At 43.6% G+C, this 14,932-nt stretch overlaps 1 protein-coding gene across 2 annotated transcripts in view; it reads right to left on the bottom strand.

Moving 5' to 3' along the window:
• Positions 1-683: 683 nt before the first annotated feature.
• The window catches only part of tmtc2a (transmembrane O-mannosyltransferase targeting cadherins 2a), a 54,315-nt gene continuing 40,066 nt past the window's right edge, over positions 684-14,932 (bottom strand). The window contains exons 6-12 of one of the 2 annotated variants that reach the window (XM_035147019.2): positions 14,733-14,917; positions 14,533-14,611; positions 13,295-13,416; positions 10,769-10,850; positions 7,361-7,475; positions 5,658-5,721; positions 684-2,409 (exon numbers count right to left, since the gene is read on the bottom strand). In XM_035147019.2, coding sequence (XP_035002910.2) covers positions 2,212-2,409; positions 5,658-5,721; positions 7,361-7,475; positions 10,769-10,850; positions 13,295-13,416; positions 14,533-14,611; positions 14,733-14,917 — 845 coding nt within the window. In that variant the 3' untranslated portion in view covers positions 684-2,211. Of the gene's footprint in view, positions 2,410-5,657; positions 5,722-7,360; positions 7,476-10,768; positions 10,851-13,294; positions 13,417-14,532; positions 14,612-14,719; positions 14,918-14,932 lie in introns of those variants that run through there. The other variant, XR_004694521.2, reaches the window with a different exon arrangement.

Raw genomic sequence — 14,932 nt, forward strand, 5'->3', positions numbered from 1 at the left:
CTTTTCTTTCATCCCTGACGAGTTTGCATCCCCGACATTAGCATCCATCCATCCCAGATGACTTCAGCACACACACACACACACACTATGTGCTCGTTGTACATTATGTGCATGTGGGTTAATTTGTTTTATTTTTATTGCTCTGATATTGGTATTTTTATTTCAGACTGAGCTGTTTTCCAGATCCAGGCCATCATCTCTCAGTATTTCAGATGATTTAATTGCTCCTGAGGGTGAGATGGACAGATTCAGTGATGAGTCGAGCAAATGGTGTTTAAAGAGTTTGCGTTGCTTTCTGTGCATAACAAACACCGCTTTGAATCGGTTATTATTGTTACGTAACTGTATATGTCTCAGTAGATGTTCGCTGAGTTCTACTTTGAAATGTTAGAAACTGGGGCTGTGAGTTCTCACGCGTCGATAAGTGAGTCGAGTTTGAAGTCTAGAGTGTGTGAAGTCCAATTTGTGGAGCACTGTGTTGTCTGTGTGTGTGTGTGTGGGGGTCACAAAAAAGTAAATCCTCATAACGTAAATCATTACATTTTAAGATGAAGACATGTTTTAAGGTTAAGTTAAGATTAAGGTAACAGTCGTCTCTCATTAAATTTCATTTCATTGAAATTGACACATTAGTATTTGTTTCTCTGGAAGTCTAGAAATAACATTGGATGACATCACCCGGCTGAGAGCAAAAAATCACGTTTTTTATTATGGAAAAGGTTTCATTGTTCTTTACAAAAACACGGCACATTTTTTCGCTACAGGTTTTTCTATAATTTAACCAAATAATCACGATCATCAAAAAACTTCTACGATCATTGTAAGAGGCTCTCTCTGTGTCACACACTCATTGTGTGACAGGAACCACAACCTGACGTCCCTGAGCAGAGAGAACAAAAAAACATTTTATAATAATAAAAAAACATTTTTTAACGTCATGTTGCCTCGGAGGAACGAGAGAGAGGATTTTCTAATGTGACGGACAAACAGCACAGTGTTGGGGCTCTTACACATAAAATAACACATATTAATAAATTAAATTGAATCACATGAAATTAAACATCTTCGTTCGACACAACAACACATAAGTGACGACAGTTCTTTGCTTGGCACGAGAGGCGTAAAAGACTCAGGATAAGATTTGGCACCGCGGAGGAATTTTTATTAAGAATCCTTATTTTCATTTTTTTTCATTTTTACAGTCATAAGCTTTTGAAATGCGCCTGGTGCAAAAACATCTTCTGATGAGTTATTTTACTGTGTGTACAATAGAGCAGTGTTGTTAGAGGGCAGTACCTGAAGATGTCTGGCACGATTTGAATGTTAAGTAGGACATTAAGAGGAAAAGTTCAAGGCTCGATCACCCTGAGAGAAATTAGTCAGAGGTTTTATTTTGAAATTCTTTCGTTCACCGATTTCACTCCTTTGATGTTGTCAGACTCACAATTGACAGTTTAGCAAAAAGAACATCTTCGTCTTCCTTCTTACTTTTTCAATACCTGGTGCCTACATTACCCATAATGCACCTCAACCCCGACAGCTCTGTAGGATATTCATGTGTGTCACGCTAACAATGGCTAACGTAGCCTTGAGCTGCAAGATAAAGAGCGCGCTACCGACGTCAGACTCACAGATCGCTTGAGGATTTCGTACAACTCCGTCTGGAGCCACAAAAGACTTTATACTTTTTTACTTCAAGTACGTAGATGGTTTTCCCAAAATCTATTAGCAGACTTTGATGTGTGAAGAGGAGTTCCCCTTTAAGACGAACCAGCGTATCATTCATCCGTCAGTGCCAACAACTTCAAAACCCACTTCTCTGTGGAAGTGATTTAAATACTTTTGCTACATCCTCACTCAAATTAAGTGCTCGAAAACAGACCCAAGATTTCAATTATCGTGGAAGAATATTAATCAGCTCATGTTTGAGACCTTTGATCTCAAGGTATTTCTCTTTTTTGGACTTTGAGTTCATTATTTAATTTAACAACTAAGCATCACATTATAAAATTTGTACAAAAGAGGACATTAGTTTTAGTAGTTTGAGCCGACGCACGTTGTCAGGTAGAGCCTGCCCCTTGAATCCCAAACACGCTAAGCATCCGACAGACGTCACATCCCATGAATCATGTCCTTCATCCCGTCCTGCTTCAGTCTCTGCAGGACACTTTACGTCATCGTTTACAGAACAGTGCAGCAGCTCTCTCAAGTTCATAGGTCGCCCTTCTGCGTCCCGAGCTTAGTCCTCAGCCCCTGCCTCTCCATGATGTTCCACAGCTTGCGCAGGTTGGACTGGGTGATGATGTCATCGGGTTTGAGCTGGAGCGCACGCAGGTAGTTGGCCTCCGCTTCGGGAAGCTTGCCGTTCAGGTGGAGGATGGCGCCGAGGTTCATCAGAGCGGCCGGGTACTAAGAGAAGGGGGAAACGGTACAGAAGTGGGGAGGAAGGAGATGAGGTGTTTTGTGGCAACAGCGTCAACCTTGAATTAATCATAACGGGAAACTTTCTAAACCTGATCCAGGAATTTTGTTTCACTTTTTCTGCAGCGTTTCTCAGGAAATGAATTCAATCAATGGTGGTAGAGGGGGTGCACCTGCTCAACAGATTTCAAGTGACAGGTACACAGACTAAAGAGTGAAAGACAAGTTCTCACGTGAGTAAGAGAACTGCATTGTATGCCAGATGCAGCTGAAACTATGAAGTCTGCATAGATAGCAAAAATGTGCCTTTGGCTTAGAAAATCAAATTTGCCTTCATTTCCACCCCATCACAATCTCATAGTATAGTAGCAGACGTGGCCAAAGACAAACGTGCGCTCTTTGACAGCTCTGCAGTGAACAAAGAGGAAGCTACAGATTGTGCGTGGGCGAGTGTTAAGTGTTTATCGACGTGAATAAACATTTCGAGGTGTGTTTCTTTGAGCCCTCTTTAATAAAAAGTACCATCTGGCCTGGAATAGTGTACCAGCAATGAAAGAGCTGCAAAATCCAGGTCACAGATCTGATTCCCAGTGAGCCATAACTAACAAACACACCCAAATCTCATCCCACTCAAAAAAGTCATCTGCACCTCATCCCTCCCCCTGCCGGCCTGGCCTCGTTCCCGGGCCTGCGTCCTCGCATGCATGACATATGGTTAGCAACTTGGCAACTAGTTCACAGATTTCTCCGCAAAAACACGACCGTTCATCTCCTCTTAACCCTGAGAGTTCGCTCGACCACATTCCACGTCTAGAGGAGCATTAAAAGACGGCTCTTTGGCAGCGGCCCGGGGGCTCGTTTGGAATATTTCCAGAGGAGGCTGGAGACGTAATGAATGAACGCAGTCAGAGTCACAGTGAGAGGAGCTGCAGCACAGCTCCATCGCTCCTTCTTCTCACCTATAGTGCAACACATGACTGTATTAAGAATGTGTTGCATTGCTCCATCTGCTTTTATTTCTTCTTCCCACTGCAGAGCTCTATGAGCGGTAGAGACACACGAAGCCAGATGAATGACGTTCCATTCTTCTTTTTAAACAACTGGGTGAAGAGCAATATACAATCTGGGCTGAATCACAGTGAAAGGGATCAGGGAACGTTAGAAATGGAGCTGTGTTCACACGTGTTCTGTGTAGATAAGAGAGCCGCTATAGGTTAGTCGTTCATTTTCTGTGTCTCTGACTTGATGGAGACAGTTTCCCTCTGAAGTCGAGTCACTCTCGCTGTAATAAAACCTCAGAGCGATGAAACGGATGTAAACTCTTCATTTTCAGAAAGTTAGTTGTGGGAATTATTGTCAAAAAACTTTACAAAACAAGATACCTGCATTGAATCACTTTTAATTATTTCAGGGAGAAATAGAAAATTAAGGAGCAGCCACAGTGAGTAGTAGACGTTTTGGGGTATTTAGGCCGCTCTGTTGTGCTGTTGGAACCAATTTTAAGACACCATCCTTGCTGTTGCCACGGTAACCGCAGGTGTAGCCAAATCAACCAGGATTAAATCTTGAGCTCATCCTAAAATAGTTTTTTCATTCCCAGGACCCACAGAGCTCATTCTCCACAATAAGTAAAGAGCTTCTATTCTGCTCACAGCTCAGCACTATATGAGGGATCAACCTCTATGTGAGCGCTGTAAATAAAGCATTTCATCCTGTGTGTGTGTAAAATGAAATATTTTCTCGGGAGGCACATGATTATTGCTTTCCTCAGCATGTGTGACGAACGCTGCATCTTTCATCCCCTGAAAGCTGCTGGATTAAGTTGATATTTGAGAGACTTTCATTCACTAAGCAGGCGTGAGCGGGGGGGACGTTAAAGACAAGAGACGCTAATGATAAGAGAAACCATCCGAGGGTCTGAATGCTAAATGATGTTAGCATAATGTTTTTCAAAGTAAAATATAAAGACAGTGGTTTCCAAATTAAAATGTACAACCATGTGTGGAAAAAAATTGTAGAGTAGCTCCGTTCATTTGGAGAAAATACAAAGAAACATGCATGTAACTGAAAGTGAAACGCTGAGGTCTCGGATAAGTGGCCAAATTCTGTAGCCCGAGTTTAGTGCGATTTGAAAACATGATACATTCAATATAAATAAAATTTGCCAAAACAGGTGACTGGTGCTCTTTAGCAGTCATTGGGGGCGGGGCTACAGACCCTCAGAGTGCGGACCGAGCCGAAACTTCTTCTATGTCCTCGGATAAACAACAACTGGGTCAGAATCGCCACCAGATCACTTTGATGATTCATAGAATCGTTTCAGACCTTCTGAATATTGCCTCGATTGCTTAACAGACCTCTGAAATAGTTGACATGTTATGTATGTATTGACTACACAATCTTCACTGCAGATAAACCAGGTAGGTTGAACGCAAAGTTTTCTAACTTAGTGACAATTTATTGTAGAACTGAGGAGGAATAAATGTGAAGTAGCTCCGGAGCAGCAGGACAAGCAAACAGGCAGGTTTAGAACAGGCTCTGCACTGGTCGGGTTAATAACATTTTGAAACAAATTAAAATGAACACAATTGGATAATGATATGTGGGGGTGCTTGAGTTTGTCTGACAGCACTGTGGAGTTAAACCAGACCCCCCCAAAAAAACCCACTGCTCTTACAGGGTGAGGCAACATAACACTGGTTCCTCCAGTGCAGGGCATGAGGAGGAAAATCTAAACCTCTCTCACCGACATGACAAATGAGCGCAGGAAGCTGCTCCTCGGCCTGGTCTGAAAACACAGAGGTTTCTGTGACTCTAAATTACCGCTCCCCGACTGGTCCACGCAGCCCTTTTCCTTTCAAAATGACTGATTCACATGAGGAAGAAATATGATACAGCGGCCCCCGACTTCCTCGGCCGCATCTGTTGACTTCCAGAGACACGATACGGCACACGCGGCTCCGTCTGTTTCACCGCGGCGCGATGGTCAAGAGTGGGCTCAGTGAATTCCAGATCAGACGGCAGGAAACTCTGGAGTCGTTTCTCTTCAGGAAGCACTTCGAGACACAACGACCTATGCACAGTTTCCATTTTCTGTTTGCCAGGAACAACAGTGCCATGACAGTGCTACGGCCTAATGTCAGGATGATGGGTAATACGCCGTGTGTTGTAAATTGAATTTATAGTGCAGGTTTTCCGTGAGAAATGCTAACAGGCCAACCAACCCCGATACTTACGTCTGGTCTGAGGCTGGCAGCGCGCTCGTACTGTTTCTCTGCGGCCTCATTGAGACTCGCCTGTCTGAGGAGAGAGAAGAACAGGGGGAGAGTTAATACAAACACAGATACTCACACACATATTCAACAGTTTTTTCTTTGTTTCTCACAAAGCAAAAAACACAGACTTGAGTTTATTCACAGACTGACATGATTACTCTGTGGCACAAGCTTATAAAATACTTGAGAATCTAACGAAAATTGGGAACCAGCGTTCTGTGTCAAGCGAGTAGTTTCTTTAATAAGTAGCTACAGTAGCTGTGTCATAAATTTATGATTTGGCAGCATCGTTTCACCACATTAAGCAACAGTTAATCTTCTCCTTATATATATATATATATATGATTTTATCCAAGGAGCGAATGAGCCAGACTTTCATAGTCATCATCTTTAAGTGACCTTCCTTGGTTTTGTGTAGTGAAGTGATGCAGAGTCATTACGACTAATAAAGAATTGGAATGTAACACATGGTCCTTAAGAGGAGAAAATGAGGGAAGTGTCAAAAGTAATTTCTTCATTTTCTAAAAAAAATAATACATTAGAATTATCCCTAAACCGTCATGAATCTGCCCTTCGGATTTGACTTTGATTTTTTCTTTTTGTTGGACTTTGTTTTTGTATTTCTGGATATAAATCTCAGCTGTTTGCACTTGGAGTTGATTATTTCCTGTTTTACTTTGAAGCTTATTTCTTTGTGCGCCTCTCTAACTTTATTTCCCGTCTCTGTCTGGTTTTCCCTCCTTCCTGACTGTCCTCACCTGCTCTAATGAGGCACGTCCTGCTTCCTGCTCCTCTCTCTCCTCTTCCTGTTCATCTGTTCTTTTTACTTTCTGTGCATTGACTATAACTGCCTCACCATTTGGTCTCTTCCTGAATTCTCAAGACATTTCCTGCTGTGTTATCACATTGGACTCCGAATATCTGGAGCAACTGACTCGGACGTTTGCGTTCACACATTCAGCCCCTCTGGAAAAAACGCGGGTCTAAAACTAACTTTAGAGTCAATATCCAGTCGGACTAGAACACAGCAGAATGATCTGTCCTTTAGATTTACTCTGACGTGTCCAAAAGCCAACTTCGGCCAAAGCCTGAGACTTTTAACTTTTTTTTTCAAATCCTCTGCGGTGTTGCTTTTATGGTGGAGGCTTGAGAGCAGTAATGACTTTTCCAGATATGTGGAGCAAAAAGGAATCGAGGCACATTGCTCCAGTGATTCCTTCAGCTGCTGTGAGTAAAGGACGTTCCCACTCTCTTTTGACACCTTTTTAAGACTCGTGCGCTGTGTGGGTGTGCACGTGCTTGCCAAACTTTAATGGGGAATTCTCCAATGGCGTCTTTACAAGCTCTGGACTGAAACAGCACCGTGATGGACTGAAACTGCAGGGCTGTTTATACATGTAATATATAATAGCTTTATGGCAGCTATTTCCATCCATAGAGAGGAGGTTTACTACACTCTACTCTCACGCTGGTATAACTTATATATCAAAGCTGTTTACTAAATGGCAGTGGTACAGAGTAAACCCACAAATGGTGAAGCAGCACAGCAGCAAACGTTGGCTTTCAACAACCTCATTTCTCCAAAAAAAAAAAGAGACGTTTATTCAATTTTCCAAACCGTTTGCTTTTTCCAGTGGGGGACTCCGTTTGTAAGTTTAACCAACCTGAGCATGTGAGCAGCACTGAAGACCACATCAAACTCTGAGTTGTCCAGCTCCGCCGCTCTCTCTGCCATCTGGGCGGCCTCGCCAAGACGGGACTGCTCCAGTAGAAACTGACCTGCAGGGGGAACGGGGGGACGGGACAGAAGAAGGTCTTAAACTTAACGGCATGTAGAATTTCTGTTTCCTTTTTTGCTAGTTACTTGACTTTAGGGATGGGACTACTTATTGGTTGATTTGTTTCTTAGCTGGTCCACCACTTTGGTGCGGACAGAAATATCTCAGTATTAGACCCAGACTGTATATAAAGATGGCCGACATGACAGCTTCCCAAAAGTGAAGCCAAAACATTTGGATGGCCCCCTTGTGGTTGGCTGCAGTATATACACCTCAAGTCCTCCATGTTGGCAGATTGGACATGGACGAGCTAAAATGTTGTCTACGGTAAATACATAAAAAAAAAACACTGTTGTAGTGTTCATTTTTCTGGTAAGTTTGGTAGTGGAGCGGAGGTTAAAAAACAGAGTGAAACGTCATGATTTACAGCTGAGACTGACTCCCGATTGGCCGAGCTTGTCTATCGGTGGGACCTTAATACTGCAGCTCCACTCCACGACCACTACTGTGCAGGATCTGGCCCCAAGTTGAGCGTTGTGTTGTGGCAAACTGTTCGAAGTGGTATTGACAGAGCAAGAAAGAAGGTAAATGAAGCAGTGACAGGTGAAGATGGAGACTGACGGGGAAACAAAGGATGATGAATGGAGGCGGTGAAAGACACGAGCGCCACAGGAAATGCAAAGAAAGCGAGGGAGAAACGTGGCGGCGAAGTTGAAGGGTCGTTGTTTTTGCTTGACGCCGACACAGATGAAACGGGAGGTATTTCGTGTGTTTTCCTGTGGGGGTCCGGCCACCTGGCGCGGCACCTATACGAGCGCCTGCCTCAGTCTCGGCCGCAGATGTTACTAAGTGTAGGAAGAGGGGAATGTGCATTGAGATGTGCGTCCGTTTGCTGAAAGCTTTGAAAACAACTATTTAGAATCAGGTCTGTTTGAATTAAAACACGTTACTGTGAACAATGGCAGGAAACGGGGCCTTGCCATAGCAATCACCCTCCGTGTCCTCACTTCCTCGCACTCCCTCATATGTGTGTGTGTGTTTGTGTGTGTGTTTCCACTGTGTTATAATGTGGACAGATAACATCGCTCCTTACACACTCGCACCCGGAGCTCATCCAGTGAACCCAGGTTAACTAAAGCAGCCAGATCTGCGATAAAAAGGCGAAGGACCAGACCAAATAAACATCACCTGTAGCAAGAAGCTACAAAATAATGGTAAAAAAAAGAGAAAACAGGCGGATAAAGGGGTAGGAAGGGGAAGCAGCTTGGTCCAAAGACAGCAAACGCACCCCTCGCCAGGGACCAGATTAAACCCAAACCCCAGAGATATGGCGGCGCAGAGAAAGCACCCGCAGGAATGGAGCGAGATACGGAATCGGGAGAAACGGGACGGCGCACAATGGGGCTTTCAGCGAGACGGGGCAGCTTTCATTTCCTATGAATATCTCGGAGATAGCGACATTGCAGCGGCAACAAGCGTCTTCCTCCGCACTGATATGAAATTCAGTATTAACAACACGGCAGGAGGACGGCGTTATCATGTTTCACTCCGTGTTACAAATGGTAAACGGTGTCTCCTGGCTCAGATAAACACAGCGCACTACATGTCTGTTTGTTATGTGTGTTTTCACCGTCTGCGAGGCCTCACACCGCTCCCACACTCCCAGCACTCACAACACTAAGTTAAAGGGCAGGGGAGTTAACGTAATGAATTTTTGGAAATATAAACAGTGAAGGAGTCGACACTTCAAAAATGATTACGACCTTTTGATTCTTTCCAAAAATTCTTATCAGGTTAAATGTCGAATTGACTGTATTTTGACAAGAGCCCAACTGATATGGATTTTTAAGTGGCCAATACAAATATTAGGGAGTAAATGTTTTCCAATAACGATATATCAGAATACAACTTATTTTATTTAAATTGGCAATGATTAAACACTTAAAACTAAATGATATTTTATAGTTTAACCATAAACTTAACCATATATCTATTGCAAATAATTAAGAGAATACGAATCTGAACAAAAAAGATAAGAAACTTTTTTTCTATGCAAATAACTATGGACACACATCTTTTCTTATTGCAAACTGATGTTTCTTAATGTCTTTCACCTTATTCATCGAAACTTGGTGGAAGGATGTGGTATGGGTCAAAACTTATGAATTTAAATTTTCGGTGCGGATCGAGATCCGGTGGCAGATTCCTTTTTTAACATTGGGAGAAAAATACAGATGCCTCTTTCTTCAAATGTCTCCTGTGGCTGACAGAGCAAAGACATTTGAATTCATTTCCTACTTTTCTACCAAAACATGCCAGAGTGCTTCTCATCCAAACCTCTTGCATTTCCATGTTTTTCTCAGAGAATAACTCACGAATCTTGATGATCAGGTGACTGATATTAATAAGTGTATTTGGTCTGGGGGACTGTTGGACCTTGTTGGATGAATGCAACCCCCACCCCCCAAGTCTCTCTTGTTATCTCTCCCTTGTGATGAGTGGTGTGTGGTTGTGTTTGTCATTCTCCCCCTCACCTTTGCTCCCTCCTCACCTGTGAATCATCACAATCAAACACACCTAGCTGCCGTTCACCAATCAATCCGGCTTCAAGAATCCTGCACCGGCTGCCAGTCCCTGCCCGAGTATTACTACGAACATCTGGTTCAACTAGTGTGGCTGTTGTTACTGGGGTGCATTTGAATAGTTGATTTTGCTTAGGAACGTTCCTGACCCAGAAGAATCTCAGCTCGGTCGCCACAATAAGAGCTGTTTGAATTCTTTAAATGATAAGGAAAGAAGCTTACTTATCTCCTTTAGCAAACTGAACACTGGACCATCCTTAAAGAAAGGAGAGGAGAAAATCCCTTCCCACAATTCACTGCGGCTGCAACGAGTGTCGCAATGCTGCAGCTGCACCTGGACAGATCCATGTAAATATTAAAGGCTAATGCTTTCCTATCTGGTCCTGTAAGCAACAAGCTTGGATCAGGGTGGTTTATAAGATGAGTTGTAAGAGAACCTGATGTATTTATTAATGACTGTGTGTGTGTGTGTCCCTCAAAGTTTGGAGGATAAGACGGTAAAGACCTCTGTCGAATTCTGATCCTAACCACAGCTGACTGCGGCGAAGCCTGATCATCACAGTAAAGCCTGTAAGAGCTGCACCGCACATGCTTTTATTAGAAAAGTAGGATTTTACTTCAAATTATATTTTCTTTGCTCTGTCAACCATAAGAGACATTTGGAAACTTTGATAACAAGGCTTTACAGTGTCTGTAAGTAGATGGTTCTCACCATAGTGCATGTAGCAGGTTCCTTTTGTCGGGTCCAGTTGAATCGCTCTCAGGAAATACTTCTCTGCTTCTGTCTTCTGCCCCTAAAGAAAAAAGATGGAAATAATTGTTTGTACTTGGGATTTTACTTACATTTTTTTTTTTTGTGAGCAGAATTTCTCAGGGGTGGCACAAGGTACTTTTACTTACATAAACATCTTAAATATATTAGACCTACAAGCTAGTAAAACAGGGACCAAACACCCGACACAAGGCTTTTGCTAATTCTACATTGTTGCATTTTCGTATCATTGGGTTGCAATTGCTAAAAACCCATCAGGAGGTAGATGTAGGTCACTGTGTCATCATTTCCATCCCTGCCATGAGATTTCAAACTGAATCGGGTCCCTTGTTTCCAAACTTCTTCATTTTAGGAGCTCATAAACTCCAGATTAGTGTAAACTTAAATGTAGTAGTCTCGATGTAGCCTGACGTTAAATGCACATCACACCTTCTAATGCTTCTCTAGACTCCTCTGTAAGTTGACCTGAGGAGGAAGAAGGAAAACTAGTGGCTTTAGAAGTTGCACTTTCCTGAAAGGCGAGAATGTGCACAAGACGTTCAGGTTTTAGCTTTTGTATCGTGAATTTACTTTAAAAAATATGGTATTTCACCTTTATTGACAGGACAGCACAAAAGTGAAATGGGGAGAGAGATTGAGGGAAGGCAAATGTCAGAGTCGGAACCGAACCCGCGGGTGCTGCACGAGGACTCAAGCCTCCGTAATGTGACATGGATCCACTTTCAAAAGAAAGGGGGGCGGGTCAAAGCTGATTTGTTGTCGTACATTAGCAAATGGCTCAGAGATTCCGGGAAAAACACGTTGGGGGTAAACCACAGCACAAGTCTTGAGTTTGACCTTGCCTCCCCACGTCTAGTATTGTGGATTGACTCCGGCAGGACGGCCAAAAATGTAGCTGATGAAGTGATTCAATAAGGAAGCAGAGTAATTGCATTATAAGCCGGTCCACTGGCCCGTTGTCCAGGGTCCGTCCAATCTCCTGTTCCCTAAAACCTGTTGTAGTAGCGGAGGGGGGCGTCTGTGTGCGAGAGTCAGGGGCCCGGCGTGGATCCGGAGCCCCGAGCCTGAGGGAGCGCAGCAGATGTCCGGCCACACCGGGTGACTCTGATCTGAACCTGTGCTCTAGGTGTGCGTGTGTCTGTATCTTCAAATCTTTCAAACAAAGAGAGGAAATGATCAGAACGAAGCCCTAAAGCCCGTAAGGGTTTGCAGCTGCGTGTGCGTCAGAGAATAAGGGCGCAGCACGTTGGTCGTGTCTTCGCTCAGTCCCTGAGGCTGTGGAAGGAAAGGGGTCAAACCTCTCCGCAGAGGTCGCAGGGGGGCACGCGGCTCGGCTCCAGCGTGTAAACTTGACTCAGCTGTGAACACATCTGTTGTCCCATAAATGTGTTTGTGTTTTGGTGGGACGGAGGAGGTGGTGTGAGGAGAGGAAGCGAGAGTTTTGTCTGCTGATTAAAAAAAACAGCGCGGGTGTAAGGTGGCGTTCTGGAAGAGCCTGAGCAAACTTCTGCGCCCTTGATGTTCACCAACGCTCTCGTATAAATACAGATACACACAGCGAGGGACAGAAAAATAATATGGAAGTCGTCCAATCACAGAGAGATATCTACACCAGACAAACTCCCCGTGTCTGCGACCTTCAGACATCAGAAGCTCCAATACCTGTTTTTTCTTTAAGCTCTTTGGCATCAGTCCCGGATCAGGCCCAATTCAAGGTCACCCACGTAAGAACATTTGGACTTTCCACATATGAAGAAGGCAGCAGGAGATTTTTGGGGGTCAGACGTGTTCACAACAACAGGGAAATGTCCTGATACTTTCAATGTGTACGACACCTCTCTTTAATCCCGAGATATCGGAATTCTTCCAGTTTTGTGATCGTCGAGTGTTAGAAACCTCATCAACACGACATTTCCCTGCTTTATTTTACGCAATTTCCGACATTTCACCAGGGGACTGGCAGAAAAACAGGAAAATGTTCAGAGCAACTGACATTAGCACTGTCACGTGCAGTTCCTCGGAAAAATGTCAGGAAAATGTCTTGATTTCAATGCACGTCTGAAAGCAGGTATTGTGGCCACGGATGACAGAGGTCAAACACTTAATTCGTTAAATGGATTACGATTCCCGCTTGACGTCCTATAAGAGGAGAATTGTGTGTTTGTCGTGCACATTTCACAGTCAGACGGTCACGCCTCATAAGAATTATCACACTTCTCCAGGCTCTGCGGAGGAATCAATAGGAGGAGATTTGCCTTTCTGCAATGTCCCATAAGTCACTGAACATGCATTATTCATCACACCGCTCAGCCACCTCAGGTCCCATTTAATTACACTCAGCCAGGTAGTTAACCGCTGCAGTCGTTAGGAAGACAATGCTTCGTCTTCCTCTGTGTGTGTGTGTGTGTGTGTGTGTGTGTGTGTGTGTGTGTGTGTGTGTGTGTGTGTGTGTGTTATGGGACTTACAATGATGGACAGGAGTTTGCCGTAAGTGAGGTGGGCGGGGATATGGTCAGGCTTGGCCCTGAGGGACTCCCTGTACCAGTGGCCTGCTTCCTCCAGTCTGTTCAGCCTCATGTAGGCCTCTCCTGAAACACGTCACACACCAGAGGTTTAATGAGTTGACTTTAAAATTATTGAAAACTCCAGATTTGTAATTTTATCTTAAAAAAGTAAAGTTTAGGCTTTTTCTGTCATGGGATTACGCAAAAAAATCTTTAACACTGTTTTAATCAGATGTTCTTTTTGACCATTTTCACCAATTTCCCAGAGAATAATTCATGGATCTTGATGAAAAAAACTATTCTTCCACAAAGGAGATCATGCTTCCCTGATATTCATTGTTTTTGGCTTACTTACAAGTCTTGATTGAATCGCTGTTATCAGCGGTATGCGCTCCACTCACTCGCCAAGGATATTATGTTTTTGTCTGCATTTGTTTGTCTGTCTGTTGGTTAGCAGGTTATGTAAAAAGTACTTATCGGATTTCCACGAAACTTGGTGGAAGGATGTGTTGCGGGTCAGGAAAGAGCCCATTAAGTTTTTGGTGCCAATCCACCATTTCCCCCCACTTTTTTTAACATTATGAGGCGATATTCAAAATTCTTGTTGATTCCTCTGAGAATAATTCATGGATCTTGATAAAAACAATCAGGGGGCACTGACGTCACATTAACAGGAACCCTGCCCTGTCTCCATCTGACCGAACACACTTCCTGCTCTCGTCCCCCCCCCCCTTGAATCTCAGCTCTGCCGTCAGGACGAGCTTCTCATAATGTAATTAGTGTTACAATAACAAGGAGACTGACGTGGTTTATTACATGGATTAGTTTTCAAGAGGACACAAAGTCCATCCACACATTCACGAGCTACAGTCCTGAAACTCGACAGGTGGTTGGAGTCGTCGGAAGGTTTTGTTTGGCAACAAGTTTGATGTCAATTTGTTAAATGAATTTAATGGAAGAGCAAGATCCAAGAGGGAAACACGTGAGATTCCTCACTGAAGCCGAACTTGACCCGGGAGTAAACTTTTTATTTATCTTGCATCGTAAACAATCAAAAGTGAACAATATTACAATAGCCATATGGATGTGTTACATCATCAAAACACATTCAAACAGAGTATTGAACTTTTTACCCTCTTATTGCAGCTGGTGTATTTTAAATAAAGATTCAGGGTGAAACAGGCTCCAACAGTAACTTACCCATCATGTTAAAAAGGCTGTGTGGTGCAAACTGTTTGGGCATTTTCTGCACCGCTTCCCTATAAACAGACAGAGCCTCCTGTAGTGGAGCAAAAATAAAAAAAAGTTAAATTAGCAAGTCCAGTCTTTGGTTTGAATCGGCAGAATACTGGCAAATTCTAGTCCTCCTCAGGTCCTTCTAACTCACGAGAGACACTGACCTCCTGCTGGCCCTGCTCGTGCAGCAGCTTCCCCAGGTTGTACAGGCAGCTGGTGACGGAGCTCTTGTGGGCGTGCGGGTCCTTCAAGTTCTCGTCAGGGATTTCGGCACAAGTGAGGAAGGTGCGTTTGGCCTCGTTCAGGTTGCCCTGGTTCATCAGGATGATTCCCGTGTTCAAATACGCCGCTAAGGGAGAGAAAG

The sequence above is a fragment of the Hippoglossus stenolepis genome, chromosome 22, assembly GCF_022539355.2.
Source record: "Hippoglossus stenolepis isolate QCI-W04-F060 chromosome 22, HSTE1.2, whole genome shotgun sequence".
Lineage (NCBI taxonomy): Eukaryota > Metazoa > Chordata > Actinopteri > Pleuronectiformes > Pleuronectidae > Hippoglossus > Hippoglossus stenolepis.